A 24194-nucleotide genomic window follows, 5' to 3' on the forward strand; every position below is an offset into this window, starting at 1 on the left:
CAGTTTCTCAAGTTTAGAAATAGGAATGCTCTCCCATTCATGTCTAATACAGGCCTCTAACTGTTCAATCGTCTTGGGCCTTCTTTGTCGCACCTTCCTTTTTATGATGCGCCAAATGTTCTCTATAGGTGAAAGATCTGGACTGCAGGCTGGCCATTTCAGTACCCGGATCCTTCTCCTACATAGCCATGATGTGATTGCTGCAGAATGTGGTCTGGCATTATCTTGTTGAAAAATGCAGGGTCTTCCCTGAAAGAGATGACGTCTAGATGGGAGCATATGTTGTTCTAGAACCTGAACATAGTTCTCTGCATTAATGGTGCCTTTCCGGACATGCAAGCTACCCATGCCACAAGCACTCATGCAACCCCCATACCATCAGTGATGCAGGCTTCTGAACGGAGCGTTGATAACAACTTGGGTTATCCTTGTCCTCTCTGGTTCGGATGACATGGCGTCCCAGTGTTCCATAAAGAACTTCAAATCGTGACTCATCTGACCACAGAACAGTCTTCCTTTTTGCCACACTCCATTTTAAAAGACTCCTGGCCCAGTGCAAACATCTGAGCTTGTGGAGCTTGCTTAGAAATGGCTTCCTCTTTGCACTGTAGAGTTTCAGCTGGCAACGGCGGATGGCACGGTGGATTGTGTTCACTGACAATGCTTTCTGGAAGTATTCCTGAGCCCATTCTGTTATTTCCTTGACAGTGGCATTCCTGTTTGAGGTGCAGTGACGTTTCAGGGCCCGGACATCACAAGCATCCAGTAGAGTTTTACGGCCTTGACCCTTACACACAGCGATTGTTCCAGATTCTCTGAATCTTTTGATGATGTTATGCACGGTTGATGATGATAACTTGAAAGTCTTTGCTATTTTACTCTGGGTAACACCATTCTGGTATTGCTGCACTATCTTTCTGCGCAACAATGGTGGAATTGGTGATCCTCTTACCATCTTGGCTTCAGAGAGACACTGACACTCTGAGAAGCTCTTTTTATACCCAATCATGTTGTCAATTGACCTAATTAGTGTTCATTGGTCTTCCAGCTGTTCGTTATATGCTCAATTTCCTTTTTCCAGCCACTTATTGCTACTTGTCCCAACTTTTTTGGGATTTGTTGACGCCATGTACTTTTGAAACAACATATTTTTCCCTTAAAATGATACATTCTCTCAGTTTAAACTTTTGATCTGTGATTTGTGTTCTATTCTGAATAAAATATTAGATGCAGGCACCTCCACATCATTGCATTCAGTTTTTATACACAATTTGTTTAGTGTCCCAACTTTTTTGGAATCCGGTTTGTACCATCTGCTGCAAAGTACATAGCCACAGCTAATTTGAAGACCTTGGTTAAGCTTTTAACATACAAGATGCCACTGCAGACATAAAAACAAATAAGAGAAACTGTGTGTGAGTGTTTTTGATCTGTGAACCTTTAACAGTGAAAAAGGACTGCAGTGTATCTGTATCATTTCACTGAGTAGATCGGAGTGATGTAATTTATACAATTTAAAATTTAACATATTATACTTTTTCTGAATTTCACAGTGATGCTATTTTATTAAGATTTAAGATATCTATAACACCCACCTCACCTGCTCTCTGTATTGTTGTGGACCACACCCACCCAGCACACACCCTCTTCAACCCACTGCCAACAGGGAGTCAGAGCACAAAACTCCCTCCCTGCTCTGACCCCCCAACCCCCACTGCCCCTGCACACACAAGCCCCTGATCCTTACCACCCCCACCCCCCTCCTCCCATCCACCACTACCACCAATATCACCAAATTACTCAGGTACCCAGCATATAAGCTACTTCTGCTTGCACTTCATAAATTGGCACCACCATTTCAAAGACTTATATGCTAAGTGCCTCATGTCACTGACATTTTTGTAATTTTTTATATTTATTTAAATGTATTTAATAAATTTAGTACTTTCTACACTCTTTTGCACTTCCATTACTGTACAAATTCAGATTTAGATGTATGTTTACACTGTTCCACCTCAGGTCTGAGAGTAAGGCAATTTCAATCGTCTGTATGTCCTGCACATATGTGGTATTGACAATAAAGAACTTTGACTTTCACTTGACTTATTACATTATAAGTTGTATGGCAGACATTACAAATTCTAAGACTAACGAGAAGCATTTGAGCTGAGAGAGGGTGCTGCAGTGTTTAGCACTGATTGACATGACAGCTGGGTTAAGTGCCAGCTCCAACACCCCCCCTGGTAACCCTGGGACCCTAAACTGGTTCGCGGGGTTGCTGAAGAGAGAACTGAATGCTGAGATTGTAGATGTCTATGCTCACCAAACACAGTAAGTGACATGATAAAATCTCACTAGTGACTTGACATGTTGACCTTACAACCATGTTCACACTTTTACAACACCGCAACACTTTGAAGCTGCCTACATGATTAAATCATATTACACAAGTTGTAAAAACAAAATAACCACAGTTTTCTTCCTGGCACGGCAGTTAGTGCCAGTCATTGCTTTATGTCACACTAACTGCCCTAACACTAAAGGGTCTTTGCTCAATGAAAATAAGTTGATTATACATTGATTTACAGCAGCTTTGAAGTTTACGTAAGTATATTGAGTTGCCAGTACATTTTGCCTGTATGCTGAAGAGTATACTGCATAATAATTTAATAATTCATTTACTAATCATTTAATAATTTGCACTTCAAGTTGAACAGTGCAGCCTCTAAGAGACACTGTTGCTTATGTATACATGCAATAGCTGTTTAATGGAGCTGTGTCCATTAACTGCTTTTAACTCTGCAATGACAGATTTGCTTATTTTAAACAGTGTTCATTTTAACCACTAAATTGATGGCTTAACTGGGGTGTTGCTACTACACTAAAACTGAATGCATTAAGCAGAACCTTTAAACTCTGTGTCAGTTCTGTGTGAAGATTTAACCACAGGAGGCATTTTAAGGACTAAATCCAGTCCACAGCTGTGCAGAAACTGAACCGAGCGAAGCACTGATGGAACACAAAGCAGCTCATCGGCGGCACCCAGACGAGTACAGAGACAAAGCTGTGTTTACTCCCAACTGCCAGGCTGATAACATCGCTGCTTCTGATTCTGTTTGCACGTCTGAGTCAATGTGAATGAGAATAATGATCATAAAGAAAATTCTGGACACTGAAAGCTGACTGGAAAATTGATGATGTCACTGAATAGGTGTCTCATTTTTCTTTAGAATTTACTGCCTCAAAGCTGAAGTTAGTCACACATTTGTTCTTTTGGTAAGAAATGCAAATGATGATGCTTTTCACACTTTACTGTAACTACACTTGACCCCAAACTAATTTTAAAGAGTCGCTACATGAAACATTTAAGTTTTGACTCATTATTCTCAGGTACTGCTCCACAGGTGCAATAATTCATCTCAGATAATATTTGTTGCAAATGTAGACAACAACAAGGATCCAAACATGGATTTATATCTCCATGAAAGATACTAATGTAAAATTATCACAAACATCACTGTTTTTCTGACAAATGTCCCCTTTCTTGTGCTAACTACATGTTATAAAACCTTCGTACCCATGTCAGAGTCTCCATCTCCACTCTGAGCCTCAGTAACAGCCGGCAGCAACAGCAGGATCACAGCAATCCTCCAGCCGAACCGCATCTCCTCATAGAGTCTCCTTCCAGCTGCAGATGCGCTCACCTGTTTCTCTCTTCTTTCATAACCCCGCCACCTCACCAGCTGACAGTTTTTCTTGTCAACAGGCTGGGACAGAGGAAGGAGGAGTGGCTAGTCTGCAGAGGAAGGAGGAGGAGGAGGTGGGGGTGATACTGCATAGTGGAGGTTTTACAGGATGTTCTTTAAATCAGAAAACATCTGTGATTAGTAGACTGCAGATTCTGTGCAGTAAGAAGGCTGAGGGACAGTTAGACCTCAGATGTCAGACTATTAGGATTGAACACACAGCAACAATAATTTCAACATCTCTGAAAACCCCTCACACACATTTACAGTAAACATGGACCATTTATTGTTAAGTACACTTAAAAACAACAGATGCTGACCAAAGCAAAACTAATATAAGTTATAAGCTAATATTATTTTATGATCAAGCAGCTAAAAGAATAAAGTAAAAATAATTTTAAAATATCATTAAAACAACACAAGAAAAAATAATCAGCGCTCAGTCGGGTTCAAAAGCTAAATGATGACGGACTTTCAAACAGGTTTTAAAAATGTCCTGATGTGAGCAGATATGGTCTCTTTCATAGTTTAGGAGCACAGACTGTGAAGACCTGAAATCTGTTTTAATTGGGACCTCAGCACGATCAAGACCATCCCTTCAGCAGGTCTGTGGGAGTGTGATGACTGGAAAACGAGCAGCAGAGTCAGAAACTGACTGAAGTGAAGAAGCGGTGTTTCACCAGCTGCAGTCGTGAAAGTAACCACAGACTGACTCCTGAATGATGGCCACACCAGACGAAATGAACGTGTGAATAAAGTTTTTAAAGTCACCAAAGGGGGAAAACACCTTCACCTTAACAAGTACATTAAGCTGAAACTTATTAATACAACTTCAGAAAGTATTTGAACAATGTTTCCTAGTACTGCAGAAACCTGTTTACATCGACACATGGCCAGTTCAGTCATCTAAAGATCGCCTGAGCACACATTTACCGTCCCGTCTCCCCACCTCACTGACTCCCTACCTACAAACCCACCCTCAGAAAGTCCCCATAAAGTGAGCAGGTTTCATGAAATTCAGCCCTGTGGTTTGTAAGAAACACAAACAGAAAGTGTTCCTTTGCAGGAGGCAAAGACATGAACATATGAGCAAAACTAATGTTCTCTTGAATTTCTGGATTCAGTGACCTGATCAGGGATCAGAAAGAAGCTACAGCAGCCCAGTGCTGCTTCATGGTCACAGTTTTTGTTGTGTTAGTGAGACTGAGACCAGCAGATGTGTTTTGGAGAGATGGAAGCATTCACACCTTCTGAAACCATCCAGATGTTCAGAATCTCAAAACTCAAAATTAGGAGTGTAGCAATACTTCAAGAAGAAGAAGAAGAAGAAGAAACAGCCTTTATTGTCCCACAGAGGGGAAATTTGGGTGTAACAGCAGCCGCAGTTATTATAAATATAAATAAAGATATAATAATTCACACTATTAAGAAAAGAATATATATAAAATCAACAAACAATATTAACCTTAATACTACTAATAATAATAATACTATATACAATGTACATGACCTTTCTTCTTTAGCGGGGTTGAATAAGATGAAATAGTCCATTCTCCTCATGCTGAAGTGTCATTAATGCATCCTTCAGTTGTTACATCCCACAGAGCTTTCACTCCTGACTTGTTAATGGTCAACATGCTGGATCCTTTCCTCACCAGTCAGCAGTTAGTGCCAAAACCAGTGAGTGAAAGTAAAAAGTAAATGAAGAACAAAATAAATCCAGATAAAAAAAGTCACACAAACACAGCTGTGCTCACAGACTGAGGTTCTCATGATCTCTCAGATATCTGTCACTCATATTGATGATTGTTCTGATGTTTTTCAGAGTGTGTTCACCTTTAATCCATTAACAGCTCTGCACTGGTGCCACAGTGTGAGTGTAAAGGTTGTATGTGCTGAGAGGATAAACAGGAATGCTTTCAAAGTTTTGTGTTTGTGGGTCATTTTGGGGGATTTGGTATTCATCCAAATTTAAAGCTGACAGCAGCTGTGCACACTATATATGTATTTGCTGTATAAATAAACTCACCCTGCCGGATGTAAAGAGCCAGAAAGTAAAAATAGCAGTTATCAGTCTGTGGGAAATTTTCTCTGTGCGGTGACCAGACTGCACACTTTTTATCTTTTCGAGCCATCTTTGTGCAGAGACCGATTGTCTTCCAGGCTTCATAGAGGGTAGAATATAAAGTTTGTGCAGCTCTGAGCAAACTCTGCCAAACAGCAAGCCTGGAGCTGAAAGTATAACCAGTAACTTACAAACCACTTCCTGTCTACTCTGGTTTGTTTTCAAATGAGGCCAGCATCTGTTTTAGTTTATTATGAGCTTCAAATTCAGACAGCAGGACGTCTGTCGCCTGGGCCTCAGTCACATGACAACAATAAAAACCAGTGAACACACCATTATTCACAGGAACAAAAAAAGCACATCAGCTTTGACCTCTGACCCCAGCAGTTCACAATAGCTTTGTTTCATTCTCCTCACACCAGCAATGTCTCTGTTTCTCTACAGGAGTATTTAGTTTCTTAGCAGCCCGCAGCCTCAGCGTGGTTTGCTCTGTTTCCTTTGAGCTAGAGCCACACTCACTGCATGTTTCAGGTCGTGAAGCAGGGCATGCTGGGAAACTGTGGTGCAATACCTGCTGCATCGAACTCTAATCTGTAGCACTGATGGTGTGAAGGTAGCAGGAACTGCAAAAACACCGCAGTCGGAGGAGAAAAGGGGTTAAAGTTTGATGCAACGCTGGTTTATTTTAAGCCTCCAAAGGCAACACGAGTCACGAGGTTCAAAATGTGCAAAACTGGAAAAATACAAACGATAAATGTATTTTCAGACATGCTGGAGGAACAATAGCAAACATGCAGTCTGAAGTTCCTCTGATAAGCTTTGGTGTTGCATGTTCACATGTTCAGCCTAAAGAGCACAAAGCTGTAGGAATGCAGCAGATGATGATGGTGCAAAGAAGCTACTTCTGCATGCAGACACTTCACAAGCATTGTCAACCCAGTGAATACATTCTCACTGTTGATTTTTTTTTTTGGGGGGGGGGGGGGGGGGGGGGTGATCAGGTTGCCCTCCTTATGTGCATGGAATTGTTTTTTTATCCCATCTCTGTCATCCCACATATTAGGACTAGTTTTTAAAAGCTGAAGCTGCAGGATGGACACGTTTCTGACTTTTGCCCACATCCACCACGCTGTGAAGAACAACGTGACACATTATTTTGCCGCCTACTGTCCTGTCAACAAAGAAAAACCACCTTAAAGCCACAAACTATGCAACTTTCTGCAGAATATGATAGGAACTATCACAATGAAAAGGAAATGCAGTTAAAATAAAGACCAGTGACTGGTGACTGGGTGAAGCTGGAGGAAGGTGGCTCCCAGAGGGGTTTTACCTGTTTTACATTTCTCAAGGGGGAAACTATGATTCAGAGAAATCTGACTCAGAGAAATGTGCCAATTGATGGATGCATCCATGCTGAAAACTAACAATAAGCAGCTGGAAAACAGGAAAAAAAACATCAGTCAGAAGAAGAAATATGAATTTCAGGCCTCAAGATCAAACTACATTTGTGCTCACTGATTCAGCTGCTTTCTGAAAGGCTGCACTGGAGGGAAAAACTGCTCATTTAGCAACGATAGTCACCTGTTACACCAATGTTCTTTAATCTTTTCTCTCATTGCGGGAAGATTTAGATAGTGCTGTATTTATGTGGTATAATAACTAAGGTGAGGCGAGCTGTGGCTATCTTGAAGCCACTGTGGTTATATGTTTTTAAAAAAACAAATGTGGATATTAAATCTTTATTAGGATTATTGTTAATTTGGTGACAGAGGAGTGAAAAGTTTGGAATCTGGTGTTGGGTTTTGAACAGATATGCAGCCGTAGTTTGTGCACTGCTGGAGTCGATGTTTACATGTGTCTGAGTATTATGAGGCAGTGGTGGGTGGAGATGACACCCGGCGGGTACGAGTATGAGGTGTTGGTGGGGCATCGAGCTCTCGAATGCATCTGTGGGCGGCAGCTGTGGCTAACATGCAATTTTCAGCGTTTAGGAGACGCTCTGGAGAAAATCATGGAAAGGAAAAAGAAACTGCTGCGATTCTTTTGGCAAACAGCGACAGAAGCAGCAGTCTTCACCTCCGAGACATTCACTGTGACGAAGACTTAATGAACCTGCCGTACTGAAATAACACAAGTCTTCAGTGTTTGGATGCCGTTGTTCTCTCTGCTGCACCTTATCTGGGAGAAGAAGCTCACCCCCGCCCCCACCAAACCACACGCCTGAGGTTCCTATCTCCGCTCAGCATCGCAAAACATCTTCAGCTGTGGTTTCATGTGCTCGGTCGCCTCCCTCTCAGCCTCTGATGGGAATCTAATGAGCCACCTGTTTATGCTGTGCTGTGGCTTTGGATCCTGGTGGGTTCAAGATACCGGGAGCAGAGGAGGAGGGAAGTTTGCATCACCTGCACTAGCACAGCATATACACTGTATATGTAGAAACATCCAGCAGGGTCTGAGTGAAGGATGTACAGAATCAGGCTGAGTCAGGCAGCTGTCTGCTGTACAACATCAACAGGAATGACACAGTTAAACTAAAAGACAGGCTTCAGGTGTAAAGCTGAACATCAGGTGGAGCTTTTCCACTCACGTCCTCTGTTTTTTAGTCTGGGGCTCCACCAGAGTATCCTGGCATGTGTCACAGTTCTTATTTATCTTATTCTGGTCCTGTTTGCAGTCCCTCAGCTCAGTGTGTGTCTCAAACAGGGTTTTAGCTCCTGTCTCTTTAACCCCCACTCCCTGGGTTCTTCTATTGGCCAGTTTCTGGATACCTGCAGAGGGGCAGTACCCAGTGTTTGTGAGCTGTATTTGTGAACTTCGTGGATGTGACTCTGGCAGAAGAATAACAAAATCTTACATGAACTGTCAGAAAGAAACAGATGTGGTCACAGCAGCCTGAAACCTGACAGAGATCACTTGCACAGGTGACCTCTGACCTCTAAGAATAAAAATATGTGTAAATGTTAATGAGCCCCATGGAGACAAAATAATTCGCAATAAACTAAGTTAGCATGAAATAATGAGTCTGTGATGCAGCAGCCGAATGTAATGATAAAAATCAAACTAACTAAAACTATTTTTGTTTTTTAAGATGACAGCGCAGCTTTGCTGAACACAGACAGACCCACTGGGTGATAAACTGCCTTCAGAGACATTTAAAACCATGTTTATCATAGCACAACATTAAGATTTAAACAGCAGCACAATATCCATATTCAGTATTTTGATTTAAACAAATTAATTTTGCTGTTAAATACATAAATATATTTGATTTTAAACTAAATACGTGTTTTTGATTCTGAGCCACTCTGGCTCTGTGTTGCTGCTTTATTTTTCATGCTTATATTATATTCCAAAAGAACAAACATATGATCTGATCAGTGTAGTCAGACGTTCTCTTATGCAAATTAACAAAGAAAAAAACCATTTGATTACAAGCTTTAGGAAATTACTCATTTGCATTTGCCAGCTCGAACACATGTTTACACACAACATTTTGAAGCTTCTAAATTTTTGACTTATCTGTGAAAGCAGCTGCTGATTAAAGTGTGTCCACAATTGTAATAAAATAATGTCCAGTTTGTATGAGAGCAGAGGATAACCAAAACTCTGAAATATCATCAACAGTTTACATATATATATATATATATATATATATATATATATATATATATATATATATATATATATATATATATATATATATATATATATATATATAAAGTGTATATACACTATATATATATATATATATATATATATATATATATATATATATATATATATATATATATATATATGCACACTCCTGATCAAAATCTTGACCAGTTAAACTGCAAGAATTTGCATTTTGCACTATTAGATCTTAAGAAGGTTCTAAGTAGAGCTTCACGATGCTAAAAGAAGAAATCGGCGCAAGAGACAAAAACTTTTGAGCAGGGAATTTATTGAAAACTGCATTTACACTCAAATGTGATTTTTTTCAGCTGATCAGAAGTTTAAGACCATAGCTCAAAAAAACCCAAACCCCCCCTCAAAACAGAAATCAAAGTGTCAAAGAAAAGGACTCAGTAATGATAAGATAAGATAAGATAGTATTTATTTTTCATATGCGCAGCTATACACAGTACAATGCACAGTGAAATGTATTTTGTACCTGCAACATATATACACACACACATAAATAAGAAGAATAAAAATAAGTAATTCACACTATACACTATATAATATACACTATACACACTTTACATGGAATTATGGATTATTATAATAATAATTTACATTGTGCAATAATAGTCCAGTTTAGGGCTCAGAGTTGAGCAGACGGATGGTTTGCTTTCAGTCAGTCCTTTCAGTCTTAGTTCTCAGGCAGCGGTAACGCCGGCCTGATGGGAGCAGGGAGAAGAGAGAGTGTCCGGGGTGGCTGGGCTATTTTAGGAGTAGCTCCACCATTCTTGTTGATCACTTCAAGCAATTGTTTAGGCATGTTTGATGCCAGTGTTTCCAGGAGGCTAGTGAGAACATTGCTCCAAGTGTTGAAGTTGGCTTCATGAAGGGCATCCACTGTCTGGAACTGATGTCCATTTCTGAAAACTTCCCTTGCCATCCATCCCCAAATGTTCTCAGTCGGATTTAGATCAGGGGTACATGCAGGATGGTTACCGGGAAATTAAGAAAATCTAGGCAGCAGCTCGACAACAAAGACCCAGGTGGATTGGCTGTGCAGAGCCGTACAGAGTCAGACTCAAAGCCTGGTGGACCTGAGCCGGAAGCTGGGCGCGTAGTCCATCTGAGAACGTGCTTGCAGGCAAGAGGGATTAGATTGGAAGATAAGCTTCTTTTCTGCATGGTGAGGATGGTAACTAATGAATTTGGAATATTAGATTTACTGAATGGGTTCCCCAGTGAAACTGAAGGCTGTTGACAAAAAACAAGCAGCCTGTTCCAAAACAACATCTACATTATCAGGAATTCGGCTCCCTAGCCGGCCTTGGCTGGTAATCATATCTCTCCAGGACTATGTGTGATGATCGCTCTTCCACTCAGCCCTCTCTGTGATTTGTGCGAGCTGGATCTGGTGTATCACGGCTGCTGATGAACTTCCATCACTATCATCGAATTGTTTTGGCTAGGAGCTAGTATCTGGCTCCACAATCCCCCTACCTTCTCGTCTCCATCTGCATCCCCTCCCTTACCCACCATATTGCTATCCTGGCTTTAAATGTGCAAATATGCTTTGCTAAGGTGGTTTTTTTGGACCCTGGTAAGGAAACAAACACACATCATGGGATAGTTAGTTTCCTTTTCTGGGAACTGATTGTAGCGGCGGCGCCAGTGAAAAATGGCAGCGGCTGCAGACATCCATCTCCCTGTCGTTATATAACTTCTTGTGTAATGATTAATTTCGTTGTATGTATTATGACAATAAAGTTCTATTCTATTCTAAAAGAGTGATGTGTCATGTAGAAAACATCTCAGGTGGGATCTCCTTGTCATGTCAGTAACGTTGGAAGCCATCAGGACCATCAAGGTTAAATTTTTTCTCATCAGAGAAGACAACTTTCTTCTTTTCAAGATGGCGCCGGTGAGGTCAGCAGCCGTCGTACCTGCTCCTACGCTTTGTTTGTATATATTAGGTTTAGCTCTAATTTTGGACTTTATAATTCCGCCTGCTCTGTGTCATATCACGTATGACAGACAGACTCTTTTTAATATCAGAATACAGCACTCTGGCTGTATTCTGACACCTTTTTCTCCCGACCCGACTTGGCCTCAGGAGATCCAGCGTTTCCAGTGGGCCAGCTCAAACAAAGGACGGCGCAGAGCACCCAGGTCACGGACAAGGCCCCGAGGGAAAAGAGCCGGCGTAAGAGAGAGGCTGAGGTGCAGAGCGCACCAAACGCCACTGCCGAGCATCCTGTTGGCTAATGTCCAGTCACTGGATAACAAGCTGGAGGAACTCAGGGCCAGGATACAGTTTCAGAGGGACATAAGGGACTGCAACATCATCTGTCTCACGGAGACATGGCTGACCCCCCTCATACCGGACCACGCCGTACAGCCGTCGGAGTTCTTCAGTGTTCATCGCACGGACAGAACGAGTGAGTCTGGAAAATCAAGAGGAGGAGGTGTGTGCCTAATGATTAATAACAACTGGTGTGACAGTAGGAATGTTGTCCCTCTGAAACAATCATGTTCACCTAACCTGGAGCTCCTAACCCTGAAATGCCGCCCCCACTACCTGCCCCGCGAGTTCACTTCGGTCATCTTCAGCGCCGTCTATATTCCACCTCAGGCGGACACAAACACTGCACTATCCGAGCTACATGAGGCGATTTCCACCTATCAGGCTAACCAGCGTGATGCGGCTCTCATCGTAGCCGGGGACTTTAACAGTGCAAACTTGAAAAAGCTGATACCGGAGTTGATTCAACACATCGACTGCCCCACCAGAGGAGAGAGGACCCTAGACCACTGCTGTTCTCCATTCAAAGAAGGCTACAAAGCAAAGCCTCTTCCGCCTTTTGGGAAGTCTGACCACACCTCTGTACTTCTCATGCCGAAATACAAACAACGGCTCAGGCAGGAACCCCCTGCTGTGAGAGAAGTGACACGGTGGTCTGATCAAACAGAGGCCGCTCTGCAGGGTGCGTTGGATTCAACCGACTGGGACATGTTTCGCAGCAGCGCGGGCGGAGACATCGAGGAGTTTACGGAAACTGTTGTGGGATTTATTGGGAAAGTTGTTGAAGACACTTCACTTAGGAGGACCATCAGGACTTTTCCCAACCAGAAGCCGTGGGTGGATAAATCTGTCCGCGACGCCCTGAGGTCCCGCACCGTTGCCTACAACTCCGGCCTCGCCTCTGGGAACATGGAGGACTACAAGGTTGCATCATACAACGTCCGCAGAGCGGTGAAAGAGGCTAAACATCGCTACGGCCGCAGACTGGAACAGCAACTACAACAGTCTGACTCCAGGGGACTGTGGCAGGGACTACGCACCATCACGGACTACAAAGCACCACACACACACCCGGTGAGTGCCGACGCTTCTCTGGCTGATGAACTCAACATCTTCTTTGCGCGCTTTGAGTCGGGAAGCCGACAGCCCGCTGCGCTCCCGGCCGGAGGGGCGGAGACACTCACTGTGACGGAGCGCGACGTGAGGAGGGCGTTTAGACGTGTAAACACCAGGAAAGCGGCTGGACCAGACGGTATTAGTGGACGTGTCCTTAAGACCTGCGCTGACCAGCTGGCACCTGTGTTTACAGTGATATTCAACCTCTCACTGAAACTGTGTGTGATTCCCACCTGCTTTAAAAAGTCCATCATAGTCCCTGTCCCAAAGAAACCACACCCCAGCAGCCCCAATGACTTCAGGCCCATAGCACTCACCTCTGTGGTGATGAAGTGTTTTGAGAGACTCATCAAGACATTCATCACCTCCTCACTGCCCACCACCCTCGACCCACTACAGTTTGCATACCGGCCAGACAGATCCACAGATGACGCCATATCCTTCCTCCTCCACAAGACCCTTTCACACATAGACACTGGTAAGGGGAACTATGTGAGAGTGCTGTTTGTAGATTACAGCTCAGCATTCAACACCATAGTTCCCTCCAGGCTGGTCTCTAAGCTGCTGGACCTGGGCCTGGGCCCATCCCTGTGCAGGTGGGTTCACAGCTTCCTGACCAGCAGACCACAGGTGGTACGAGTGGGTCACCTCACCTCATCCTCCCTCACCCTCAACACTGGATCCCCCCAAGGCTGTGTGCTCAGCCCTCTGCTGTACTCACTGTACACCCATGACTGCGAGGCCACGTCAGAGTCCAACGTCATCATCAAGTTTGCTGACGACACTGCTGTTGTGGGACTAATCTCTCACAATGAGGAGACAGCCTACAGGAGAGAGGTCTCCCGCCTGGAGAACTGGTGCCAGGAGAACCACCTCCTGCTCAACGTCAGCAAAACAAAGGAACTGATCGTGGACTTCAGCAGGAAGCAGCAGAGGGACTACCATCCACTTGTCATCAGTGGTGCTGAGGTGGAAAGAGTGGACACTTTCAAATACCTGGGAGTGACCATCTCACAGGACCTGTCCTGGACTCATCACATAAACATCACTGTGAAGAAGGCCAGACAGCGTCTCTACCTCCTCAGGCGGCTGAGAGACTTCAAGCTCCCACTCAAGGTGCTCAGGAACTTTTACACCTGCACCATTGAGAGCATCGTGCGTGGGAGCATCACCACCTGGATGGGAAACTGCACCAAGCAGGACTTCATGGCCCTAAAAAGGGTGGTTCGTTCAGCTGAACGGACCATCAGAACCACCCTCCCCAACCTGCAGGACATTTACACCAAGCAGTGCAGGCTGAGGGCCATGAAGATCCTAAAACAGCCCAGCCACCCCAGACGCTCTCTCTTCTCCCTGCTCCCATCAGGCCGGCGTTACCGCTGCCTGAGGGCTAAGACTGAAAGGTTGAAGAAGAGTTTTTACCCACAAGCCATCTGTCTGCTCAACTCTGAGCCCTAACTGGACCATTATTGCACAATGTAAATATTATAATTTATAAAAGTGTGTATAGTGTATAGTATATAGAGTATAGTGTATAGTGTGAATTACTTTTTTTTTTTTTTATTCTTCTTATTTATATGTGTGTGTATATATGGTTGCAGGTACAAAATACATTTCACTGTGCATTGTACTGTGTATAACTGTGCATGTGACAAATAAACACTATCTTAATCTTAAATCTTAATCTTAATCACCTTTCAATGTCCCATGGTTATTGGGCTGCAGTCAGCACCAGTAATGGCCTTAATTTGAGTAGAGGATCGTTCCGTGTCTTGACAGACAGCCAATCGGATCCTGCGGCTCAGCGCTGGTGAAATTTTTTTGGGTCTACCACTTGAATTTTGTTCCATAACCCTCAGGATCATTTAAAAAATGCAAAATAACTGTCTTACTGCGTCCAACCTCAGCAGCGATGGCACGTTGTGAGAGGCCTTGCTTATGCAGCTCAACAATCTTACCACGTTCAAAGTAAGTGAGCTTTTTTGCTTTTGCCGTCAGGACGTCTTGACAGTGTAAAGACTTGACAGAAAATGACATGGAATCCAAATTTTTGCACAGCTTTTGGCTTTTAAAGGCTATGATCTTAAACTTTTGATCGGCTGAAAAAAATCACAAAATCACACTTCTTTCTTGCAAATCCAGCATCCTGAGACTGTACACTAAGTGGAAGGAAGGTGTCATGTTGTGAGGGACGACACAAGAGATCGCAGTCAAGGAGGAGCCTCCATCTTTTATTCCACCATAGCAACGTATATCCACAACAAAACAAAACTCCCTCTTCTTCTCGTCTGCCCCTCCTCCGTTCCTAGTGCCCCCAGTGGCCCTACAACCAAACTACCGTAACTCTAGATATACAATAGAAACTAATATCATGACATCTCCCCCTTTTTAAAGTTGAACATAGCAAGATCCCTAACCTCAACAAATTAGCTCACCATCTTAAACGGTCCATTTCTCTAATGTCAATTACTTGCTCTTTACCGTTTTTTTTTTTTTTTTTTTAAAGGGATGTCACATTTCTTTCAAGCCTAACAACACTTAACTGTTTCTTTCGAACATAACGACTCAGTTTTCAGAAGAACAGCTTTACACACAACATAACTTTTCTGTTCCATTGTTTGTTTGTTTTTTTTTTCCTTTTTTTTTTTTTTTTGAAGCAAACCATATGTGAGATGACACGGGACATCACAGGGGTAGACTGCCCTCAGCCCCGGTAGGGATTATTATGCCCTTTGAACTTATTAGTCTCTGAATCTAAGAGGCAGTTTTACTTCGTGGCCCCTGGACGTCGTTCTCACAGGAGTAGACGGTGAAAAGGGAGGCCCTGGGGAAGGGCCTGCTGCTGACCGGTTCATCAGTGGTTCCGATGGAGTAGCCACATCCATAGCTGGGGGTCTGCAGTCCTGCTGTAGCACTATGGGCTCAGTGCTATGTTGCTCCGCAGGAGTTTCCGTCCCAGGAACCACCTGAAGGTGACGCCTGTTGCGACGCACCACGTTCCTGTTGGCCATCTCCACCAGGTAGGATCTCGGCTCCTTGGATCTGCTGATGACCTTGGCAGGTCTTGTCCACCCTTTTTCCCCATCAAGCTTCACTGTAACGTTTTGACCAGGGTGAAGTTGAGGAAGTGCACGTGCTGAATGTCTGCGGTTGTAGAAGAATCTGTAAGAATCTTTTGCCATGGCATCCTTTAGGTAGACTTGATCTGGGTTGACTGGGCTTGCCATTAGTCTCTTTTCCAGGACAGGAACCGTAGTATGGATTTGTCGGCCTGTCATGAGTTGTGCTGGACTGGCACCTGTTGCCATCGTTGGTGTGGAGCGATAACTCATAAGGGCTAAGCAGGGGTCCGGCTGTTTGAGGATGTATTTGGCAGTCTGGACGGCCCTTTCTGCAGCTCCATTAGATTGGGGGTAATGGGGGCTGGAGGTTATGTGAGTGAACCCATACTTCTGTTTGAACTCTTGGAACTCTGCCGATGTAAATTGCGTCCCATTGTTGCTGACCAGTTCAAGCGGGATGCCCCATCTCACAAACATGTGTTTGAGCTTGTTGATGACCTGGTTGCTGGAACTGGTGGTAAGGGAAGCAATTTCGATGTCTCTGGAATAATAATCAACAGCAACAAGATATGTCTTACCCTCCAGCACAAAGAGGTCCGCCCCAATTCTCTGCCATGGACCATTAGGTAGGGAAGTTGTCACCAGTGGTTCTCGTCTCTGTGTAGGTCTGTGCTCCCTGCAAAAATCACATGACCTCACTTTTTTCATGATCTGTGCTCCAATCTTCGGCCACCACACTGTCAACTTAGCTCGTTCCCGACACTTTGTGAGGCCCTGGTGCCCTTCATGCAGCTGGTCCAGGACACCAGCTCGGAGCGCTGTTGGAACCACAATACGGTCGTCATAAAGGACCAGCCCATTCGACTCTGATAGGTGACTCCTGGCTGCATGGTATCCATGCAGTGATGTGCCCTCCGCCATGTTGCGCGGCCACCCCTTTCTGACGAACATGATTATCTTTTGAAGTTCGAGATCTTTTCGTGTGGTCCGGCGGATTTCCTCCAGCTTGGGTGACTTGATTGGTTTGCTAGCCACCATAGTGTTGACATATGCCTTTACCTGTGTTTCGGTTTCCGGCACGTTACTGTTTTCCAATGGGTTTCTAGAAAGTGTGTCAGCGACAACGAGCTGCTTACCAGGAACATGTTCTGCTGTGACATTGAATCTCATCAGACGCATAAGTAGTCTCTGGCATCTTAGTGGTGTTTTGTCAAGGTCGTATGAGTTAACCAATGGCACCAGTGGCTTGTGGTCAGTTTGTAATCTGACATGGCCCATCCCTTAGATGTAGCGGGCGAAAAGTTCACAGGCCCAGACACACGCCAGACACTCCTTTTCGATCTGTGAATACCTCTTCTCCGCATCAGTGTCATGATCCTGGGCCGGTGGCCCAGTGTTTTGGTTTCTAATTGTGAAGTTCTGTTTTATTTCTAGTTTTGGTTATAGTTTAGTATTTGAATCTTAGTTTCTTTGTTTTCTGTTTTGGTTTCTCATGTTCTGTTTTCCCTATACTCCCGTGTGTGTGTAAGTCATGACCCTCTTGTATTTAGGTTCCCTTTGGTTTAGTTCTGTGTTTCTTAGTGTCTCTCCTTTGTCCCAGGTCTGGTTTAGTTGGTCATGTTCTCACTCCTTTTGTCAGTCTGTTAAGTCTGCATTGGTGTCTTTGTTTACTTCCTGTTTTTAGTTTGATAGTTTAGTACTCCCTGTGTGTCCTGTCTAGTTTTGCTTCCCTTGTTTATTAGGTAGATTCTGTTCACCTGTGCCCTGTGTTCCCCAGCTGTTTCTTGTTACCCACCAGTACCTTCTGTATGTATTTAAGCCCCTGGGTTTGCTTTGTTCTTGGTCGTGTCCTTGTCGTCCGAGGGTTAGTGTTGTCTTCACTGCCCAGCTGCGTGCTTTATGTTTCATGCTATGTTCTTGTCTTATGTCCATAGTTATGCTTTTGTTTATGTTCAAGTTTAGTTACATGTACTGCTGGCACCTGTCCAGACTTATTAATTAAAGTTCCAAGCTAAAATAAGCTTTGCCTCTGAGTCCTGCACTGGGGTCCTCCGCCTTGCCTGCACCAGCGAAACGTGACAATTAGTGAGTGTGCGTGAGCAAAAGGCAACGGGCCGCAGCTCTCCATCATGGTCTTGTAACAGGGCAGCACCGAGGCCATAGCTGCTGGCGTCAGCGCTGACCACTGTTGGTTTGTTGGCATCGTAGTAGCAAAGGGCTGGTGCTGCTATGAGCATTGCTTTGGCCTTGTTGAACGCTCGCTCCTGGGGCTCACCCCAAACCCATACAGTCTCTTTCTTGAGCAAGTTAGTCAGTGGATACAGCACTGTGGACAGGCCTGGCAGAAATTTTCCAACATAGTTAACTAGTCCAAGCACTTGCCGCAGCTGCTCCACGTTTGAAGGGCGGGGCATCTTGGCAATAGCGTCCACCTTGCTCTCATCAGGCTTCACACCATCTGCGCTAATGATGTGTCCAAAGAACTGCAGTTCAGTTTTCCCAAAGTGGCACTTGGCTCTATTCAGCCTGAGACCAGACGCTTTGACTGCCCGCAAAACCACCTCCAGACGGTGATCATGCTGCTCCTTAGTAGATCCATAAACCAGGATGTCGTCCATCATGACAACGGTCCCCTCCAGATCTTTGAGCAGATTACTCATCAGCCGTTGGAAGATCTCAGGAGCTGATGTAATCCCAAATGACAGGCATTTGAAGCAAAAACGGCCCATTGGGGTGATGAATGTGGTCAGTCTTTGGCAGCTGGGGTCCAATGGAATTTGCCAGAACCCACTAGAGGCGTCCAGAGTGGAGAAAACCTTGGCTTTGGCCAGCTTAGGTGTTATGTCATCCAGTGTAGGCAAAATGTAACGTTCATGCTTCACTCCCTTGTTCAAGCGCTTTAAATTTACGCACACTCTGACCTCATCCTTGTTGCGTTTTGGAACAGGCACCATTGGGGCACACCAGTCTGTCGGTTCAGTAACCTCCTCAATAATCCCCAGACTGAGCATGCGCTTCAGCTCCTTCTCAACTTTAGGGAGGAGGGGAAAAGGAACTCTGCGTGGCGTACTGACGCTGTAGGGAATTGCCTCCTCAGTCAGCTCAATTTTAATGGGATTGCAGTTCAGTAGTCCTATTTCCCCAAACACGTCACATGGGATATAATCACTACCAATAGCGTTGACTCGTTTGACCAGTCCTATGCGTTTTGCCACTGTCCTGCCCAATAGGTTACCGACAAACTGTCCTTTAATAACTGTAATCCAATACTGGTATCCCTGACCTTTGTGGTAGCGAGGAACTTGCCCATGCAAATGACCTTCCCACCTGGGCTGTACACTGTTGATCTGGACTTGCTCAGTTTTGGTTTTTGCTGTAGATTGTTGAAGGTAGTTTTTGTCATGACCGTGGTATCAATTTTAAAATCCACCAGGCTGCCATTCACCAGTAGTTCAATGTCCCATTCGATATCTGAATCTGGCTCCTCAATGACATTTGACTTTACCGTTGCTCTTAGGAACAGTTCGCCAATAAAAAACGAATCCTCATCTGAATCCATAACAGCTTCGGCTCTTACTTCCTTTAGCATTTTAGTTTTACATGCAGCCTCGAAATGTCCCATCATGTTGCACTTTCTGCATCTTTTGTTTCGGGCTGGGCAGTTTTCTTTTTTGTCATGCATCCTATTGCATCTCTGGCAGTTCTGTTTGTTTTCACCGTATTTCTGTGCTTGTGGCTGCCGTGGTTTGTCATAGTTTCTCTTTATGCTGCTGAACCGTTTCTGTCTCACCTCATTCACTGTAGTTTCCACGCGCTCTGCACTTTGCTGCTTCACCTGTTCGCTCTGACGTGCAAGCTGGATGGCTCTCTCCAGAGTCAGGTCCGCCTCTAATTGGAGCCTTTGGGAAATCTCTTTATCTACTATTCCGATGACGATCCGGTCCTAAATCTGTTCGTCCTTCCCCGCACCAAACTCGCAGTGCTGCGCGAGCTCGTATAGGCTCCGCACGAAAGCTTCCACTGTCTCTCCGGCCCGCTGACTCCTTTTGTGAAAACAGGCGCGGTCATGGATGACGTTTCTTTTCGGAACAAAGTGTTCGTCAAACTTCTGTATCACTAGAGCGAACTCATACTCTGGATGTGGCATGGCCTCTGTTGCAGCGGGAAACACGAAAGAGCCATAAATAGGTTCGGCATCCCTCCCCATAGAGTACAGCACTTTACCTGCTCTTCGCCACTCTCCTTGTTGAGTTTCAACGTGACTCTGAAACGGGAGAATCTCTGCCGCCATATCGGCCACTCCGCAGGCTGCGTAAAATCAAACGGCTCCGGAGGTCCAAACTTTGCCATCGTGCTCTCAAAGTAGGCGTAAAGTCCTTAGTTCTGACACCATGTCATGTTGTGAGGGACGACACAAGAGATCGCAGTCAAGGAGGAGCCTCCATCTTTTATTCCACCATAGCAACGTATATCCACAACAAAACAAAACTCCCTCTTCTTCTCGTTTGCCCCTCCTCCGTTCCTAGTGCCCCCAGTGGCCCTACAACCAAACTACCATAACTCTAGATATACAATAGAAACTAATATCATGACAGAAGGTGGCTGAGGACTAGTGAGTGTCAGAACCGCTGTCCTAGATGAATCAATGAAGATCAATGAATACATCAGGAAGATGGCCACAAAGGATCATGTGCTTAGTGAGTACCTCAGGCAGCAGAAACCTGAGAAAGAAGAGGACGAAGAACAGGAACCATCATGGAAGGACAGGCCTCTGTATGGCATGTACCACCGGCAGATAGAAGAAGTGGCTGACATAGAGAAATCCTACCAATGGCTGGACAAGGCTGGACTGACAGACAGCACAGAGGCACTAATCATGGCAGCACAAGAGCAAGCTCTGAGTAGAGGCTGGGGTGTACCACACCAGGCAAGACCCCAGGTGCAGGCTGTGCAGAGATGCTCCTGAGACAATCCAGCACATAACAGCAGGGTGCAAGATGCTAGCAGGCAGGGCATACATGGAACGCCATAACCAAGTGGCCGGCATCGTATACAGGAACATCTGTGCCGAGTATGACCTGGAAGTCCTGAGGTCAAAATGGACACGCCCCCAAGGGTGGTTGAGAACAACAGAGCTAATATCAGACAGTGCAGACAGTGGCAGTGGCGCAGTGGGTAGGCGCTTGCCTTGTAGCCAGAAGGTTGCAGGTTCGAGCCCCTGTCACTGTGCTGCGTTGTGTATTTGGGCAAGACACTTAACATTGCCTAACAGTAGCGCCGGTCTCTGGTTGCATGACCGCAGATGCTCGTCTCTGGATGAGTGATCTGGAACGATCATTTCATTATGTACCTTGTGCGCATAATGACAATAAGTTGAATCTAATCTAAGATCCTGTGGGACTTCCAGATACAGACAGACAAACTTGTGATGGCTAACCAACTGGACATCGTAGTGGTGGACAAACAAAGGAAGAAAGTCGTGGTGATAGACCTTGCATTACCAAGTGACGGGAACATCAAGAAGAAGGAACACGAGAAGCTCGACAAATACCAAGGGCTCAGAGAGGAGCTGGAAAGGATGTGGAAGGGGCAGTGACCCTCAAACTCGGAGAGCGGCTCCAGCAGATTTCTGGAACAACATCTGAGATCTCTGTCCAGAAGAGTGCAATCCTGGGAACACCTAAGACCCTCAAGCACCCAGGCCTCTGATAGAGGACCTGAGCTTGGAGGGCAAAATAGACTGCCCGTAGGGGCGAGCTGGGATTTATATATAAAAAATCCCATAATTAATTCTTTATATATATATATATATTAGGGCTGCATAAAACGATTATTTTAGTAATCGAGTATTCTATCGATTATTCCAGCGATTAATCGAGTAATCGGATAAGAAATACTTTTTTTTATTAACAGTTTATCTGCATATTTTAACTTCCGTACTGCAGTTTCTCGCCATATGAACAAACAGCGGTGAATGGAGCAGCTACAAAGTTCTCTTTTCTTCACCTTAACACTTGCTGATCAGGTGCTTGATGAAGGACCTCCAGCTGTTTCACAGATTTAATGGTGGTTACTAAAAGAAAAAGCTGCTGTTTTGGACGCTGGAAAAACGTTTCCTTTTTCACTACTTGAGCTCACCGTCACAGCTTCGCCTCTTTGCGCTTGCGCAGTGAAAACCGCTGACTGCTATGAGTGTTTTGAAAAACTAGTGGCTGCGGGAGCCATGGCCCATGTGTGAGTAATGGTGTAATGCTTTGTATTCACAAGCATTCTCGAAAATACGTTTCTACTGCAGGTCTATATTTAGTCACTAATAAGGGATTAAAGTATAAAAAATATTTTGAAGGAGCCTCTCGGTCCTGGGGGGCGGGCCTTCCGGTACCGAACCATCGCTAGTGCTAATGGCCCGCGCTCACTAGCAAACTAGTTCTGGTAGCTACAGCTGAAGTAAAGACAAAAATAGCAGCTGAAATTCTCAGCGAGCACAACACACACAGACACACAGAGAGCAGTGGAGGCGTGGAAATGCATGTCAGCGACAGTTGCCACCCGTCCCGTAAAGTACGGAACACGGCATGTTACGGAGCTGTATTCCACAGAGTCCCGTAACATACGGGGTTCTGTATTTTACGAGACAGGTGGCAACTCTAGATGATCCACTCTGTGTTAAAGGAAATCCATCGCAGCGACGGAGAGCTTTTTAGAATGTGTGCTTGTGTATACGTGAGTGATTCACACTCCAGTCCAGTAGGTGGCGGTAATGCAGTTCTATGTTGGTTTGCCAGCCCCCAATAAACCCACAAAAAAACGTCAGCACTAATGCTGCTAATGCTAGTGAGGAGCGCCGCTTACACCGAGACAGCTGAGCGCTGCAGAGTTTAAACGAAGCATCGACACAGTAAATTTGTGTCGATAAATTTTTAGAATCGATTTAATCGAGTTAATCGATGAATCGTTGCAGCCCTAATATATATATATATATATATATATATATATATATATATATATATATATATATATATATATATATATATATAAGGAATGTAATGATGAATATATACTGTGAATTCATGTTGTGATGTAACTATTTATTTGCCAAATAATTTGAATGAAGGCTTTAAAAAAAAAAAAAGAAAAGAAAACCTATGTCTTAACCTGTCCATATGTACAGGTGCTGGTCGTAAAATTAGAATATCATGAAAAAGTTGATTTATTTCAGCAATTCTATTCAAAAAGTGAAACTTTTATATTATATTCATTCATTACACACAGACTGATATATTCATGATATTCTAATTTTATGACCAGCACCTGTATATGGCAGGCAAAGATGAAGAAGCTGATCCTGGACTTCAGGAGACTGAGGCCCGTTGTCCATCGCCTGATCACAGTTAGCGGAGAGAGAGTGGAGGCCATGCAGACCATCAAATACCTCGGGGTCAACATCAGCCACGAAATGACCTGGACCGTCAACACCACAGTGACGGTCAAGAAAGGCCTCCAGAGGTTTTCACTTGTAGAGAATGCGACTCCCACAACAGCTGCTGGTGAGCTTCTACGGGTCAGCCATCGAGTCCGTCCTCATGTACTGTATCTCAGTGCGGTCCTCTGGCTGCACTGCAGACAAAAGGAAAGCTCTCCACCGCATTATCAAGACTGCTATGAGGACTAGAGGACATATACAGGACCTGCTACACCAGGCAGGTCACAGCCATAATCAGGGACAGCACACACCCCAGACACTGCATCTGCACCCCCCCTGCCTTCTGGGAGGCGCTACAGGACACTGTACACCCAGACCTTAAGATAAACAAAAGCAGTTTTTACCACAGAGCTGTTACACTACTGAACACTGACAATAATAGGCCCAACAGACTACAGCTCCACCTTCACATCCACTGTGCCACTTCAACACACTGCACTCAGATTTGTGTCAATAAACAGCTTGTTGCCATTTTCACTGTAAATACCAAAATACCAGATCCATATATATATATATATATATAATTTTTTATTTTGTATTTATTATGTCAGCACCTGGAGGATGGCTCCAACAAAATTTCATTGCATTGTGCAATGACAATAAGGACATCTTATCTTAACACATCTTGGCCCCCTGGATGTGATAGCAACTGTTAAGTGTGTCTGATTAAAGTGTTTCTGCAATTTTAATGTAATAAAATGATACTAATATCTCTATGTTTTGTTACAGGTGCAGAGCCCAGATGTGCCCCACAGTGGCT

General features: G+C 44.3%; 1 protein-coding gene across 1 annotated transcript in view; it reads right to left on the minus strand.

Moving 5' to 3' along the window:
* Nucleotides 1-24194, minus strand: part of il7r (interleukin 7 receptor) — a 36232-nt gene that overhangs the window by 9471 nt on the left and 2567 nt on the right. Inside the window, exon 2 of the mRNA XM_030743046.1 lies at nucleotides 3578-3796. Coding sequence (XP_030598906.1) covers nucleotides 3578-3665 — 88 coding nt within the window. The 5' untranslated portion in view covers nucleotides 3666-3796. The remainder of the gene's footprint in view (nucleotides 1-3577; nucleotides 3797-24194) is intronic.

The sequence above is a fragment of the Archocentrus centrarchus genome, chromosome 12, assembly GCF_007364275.1.
Source record: "Archocentrus centrarchus isolate MPI-CPG fArcCen1 chromosome 12, fArcCen1, whole genome shotgun sequence".
Classification (NCBI taxonomy): domain Eukaryota; kingdom Metazoa; phylum Chordata; class Actinopteri; order Cichliformes; family Cichlidae; genus Archocentrus; species Archocentrus centrarchus.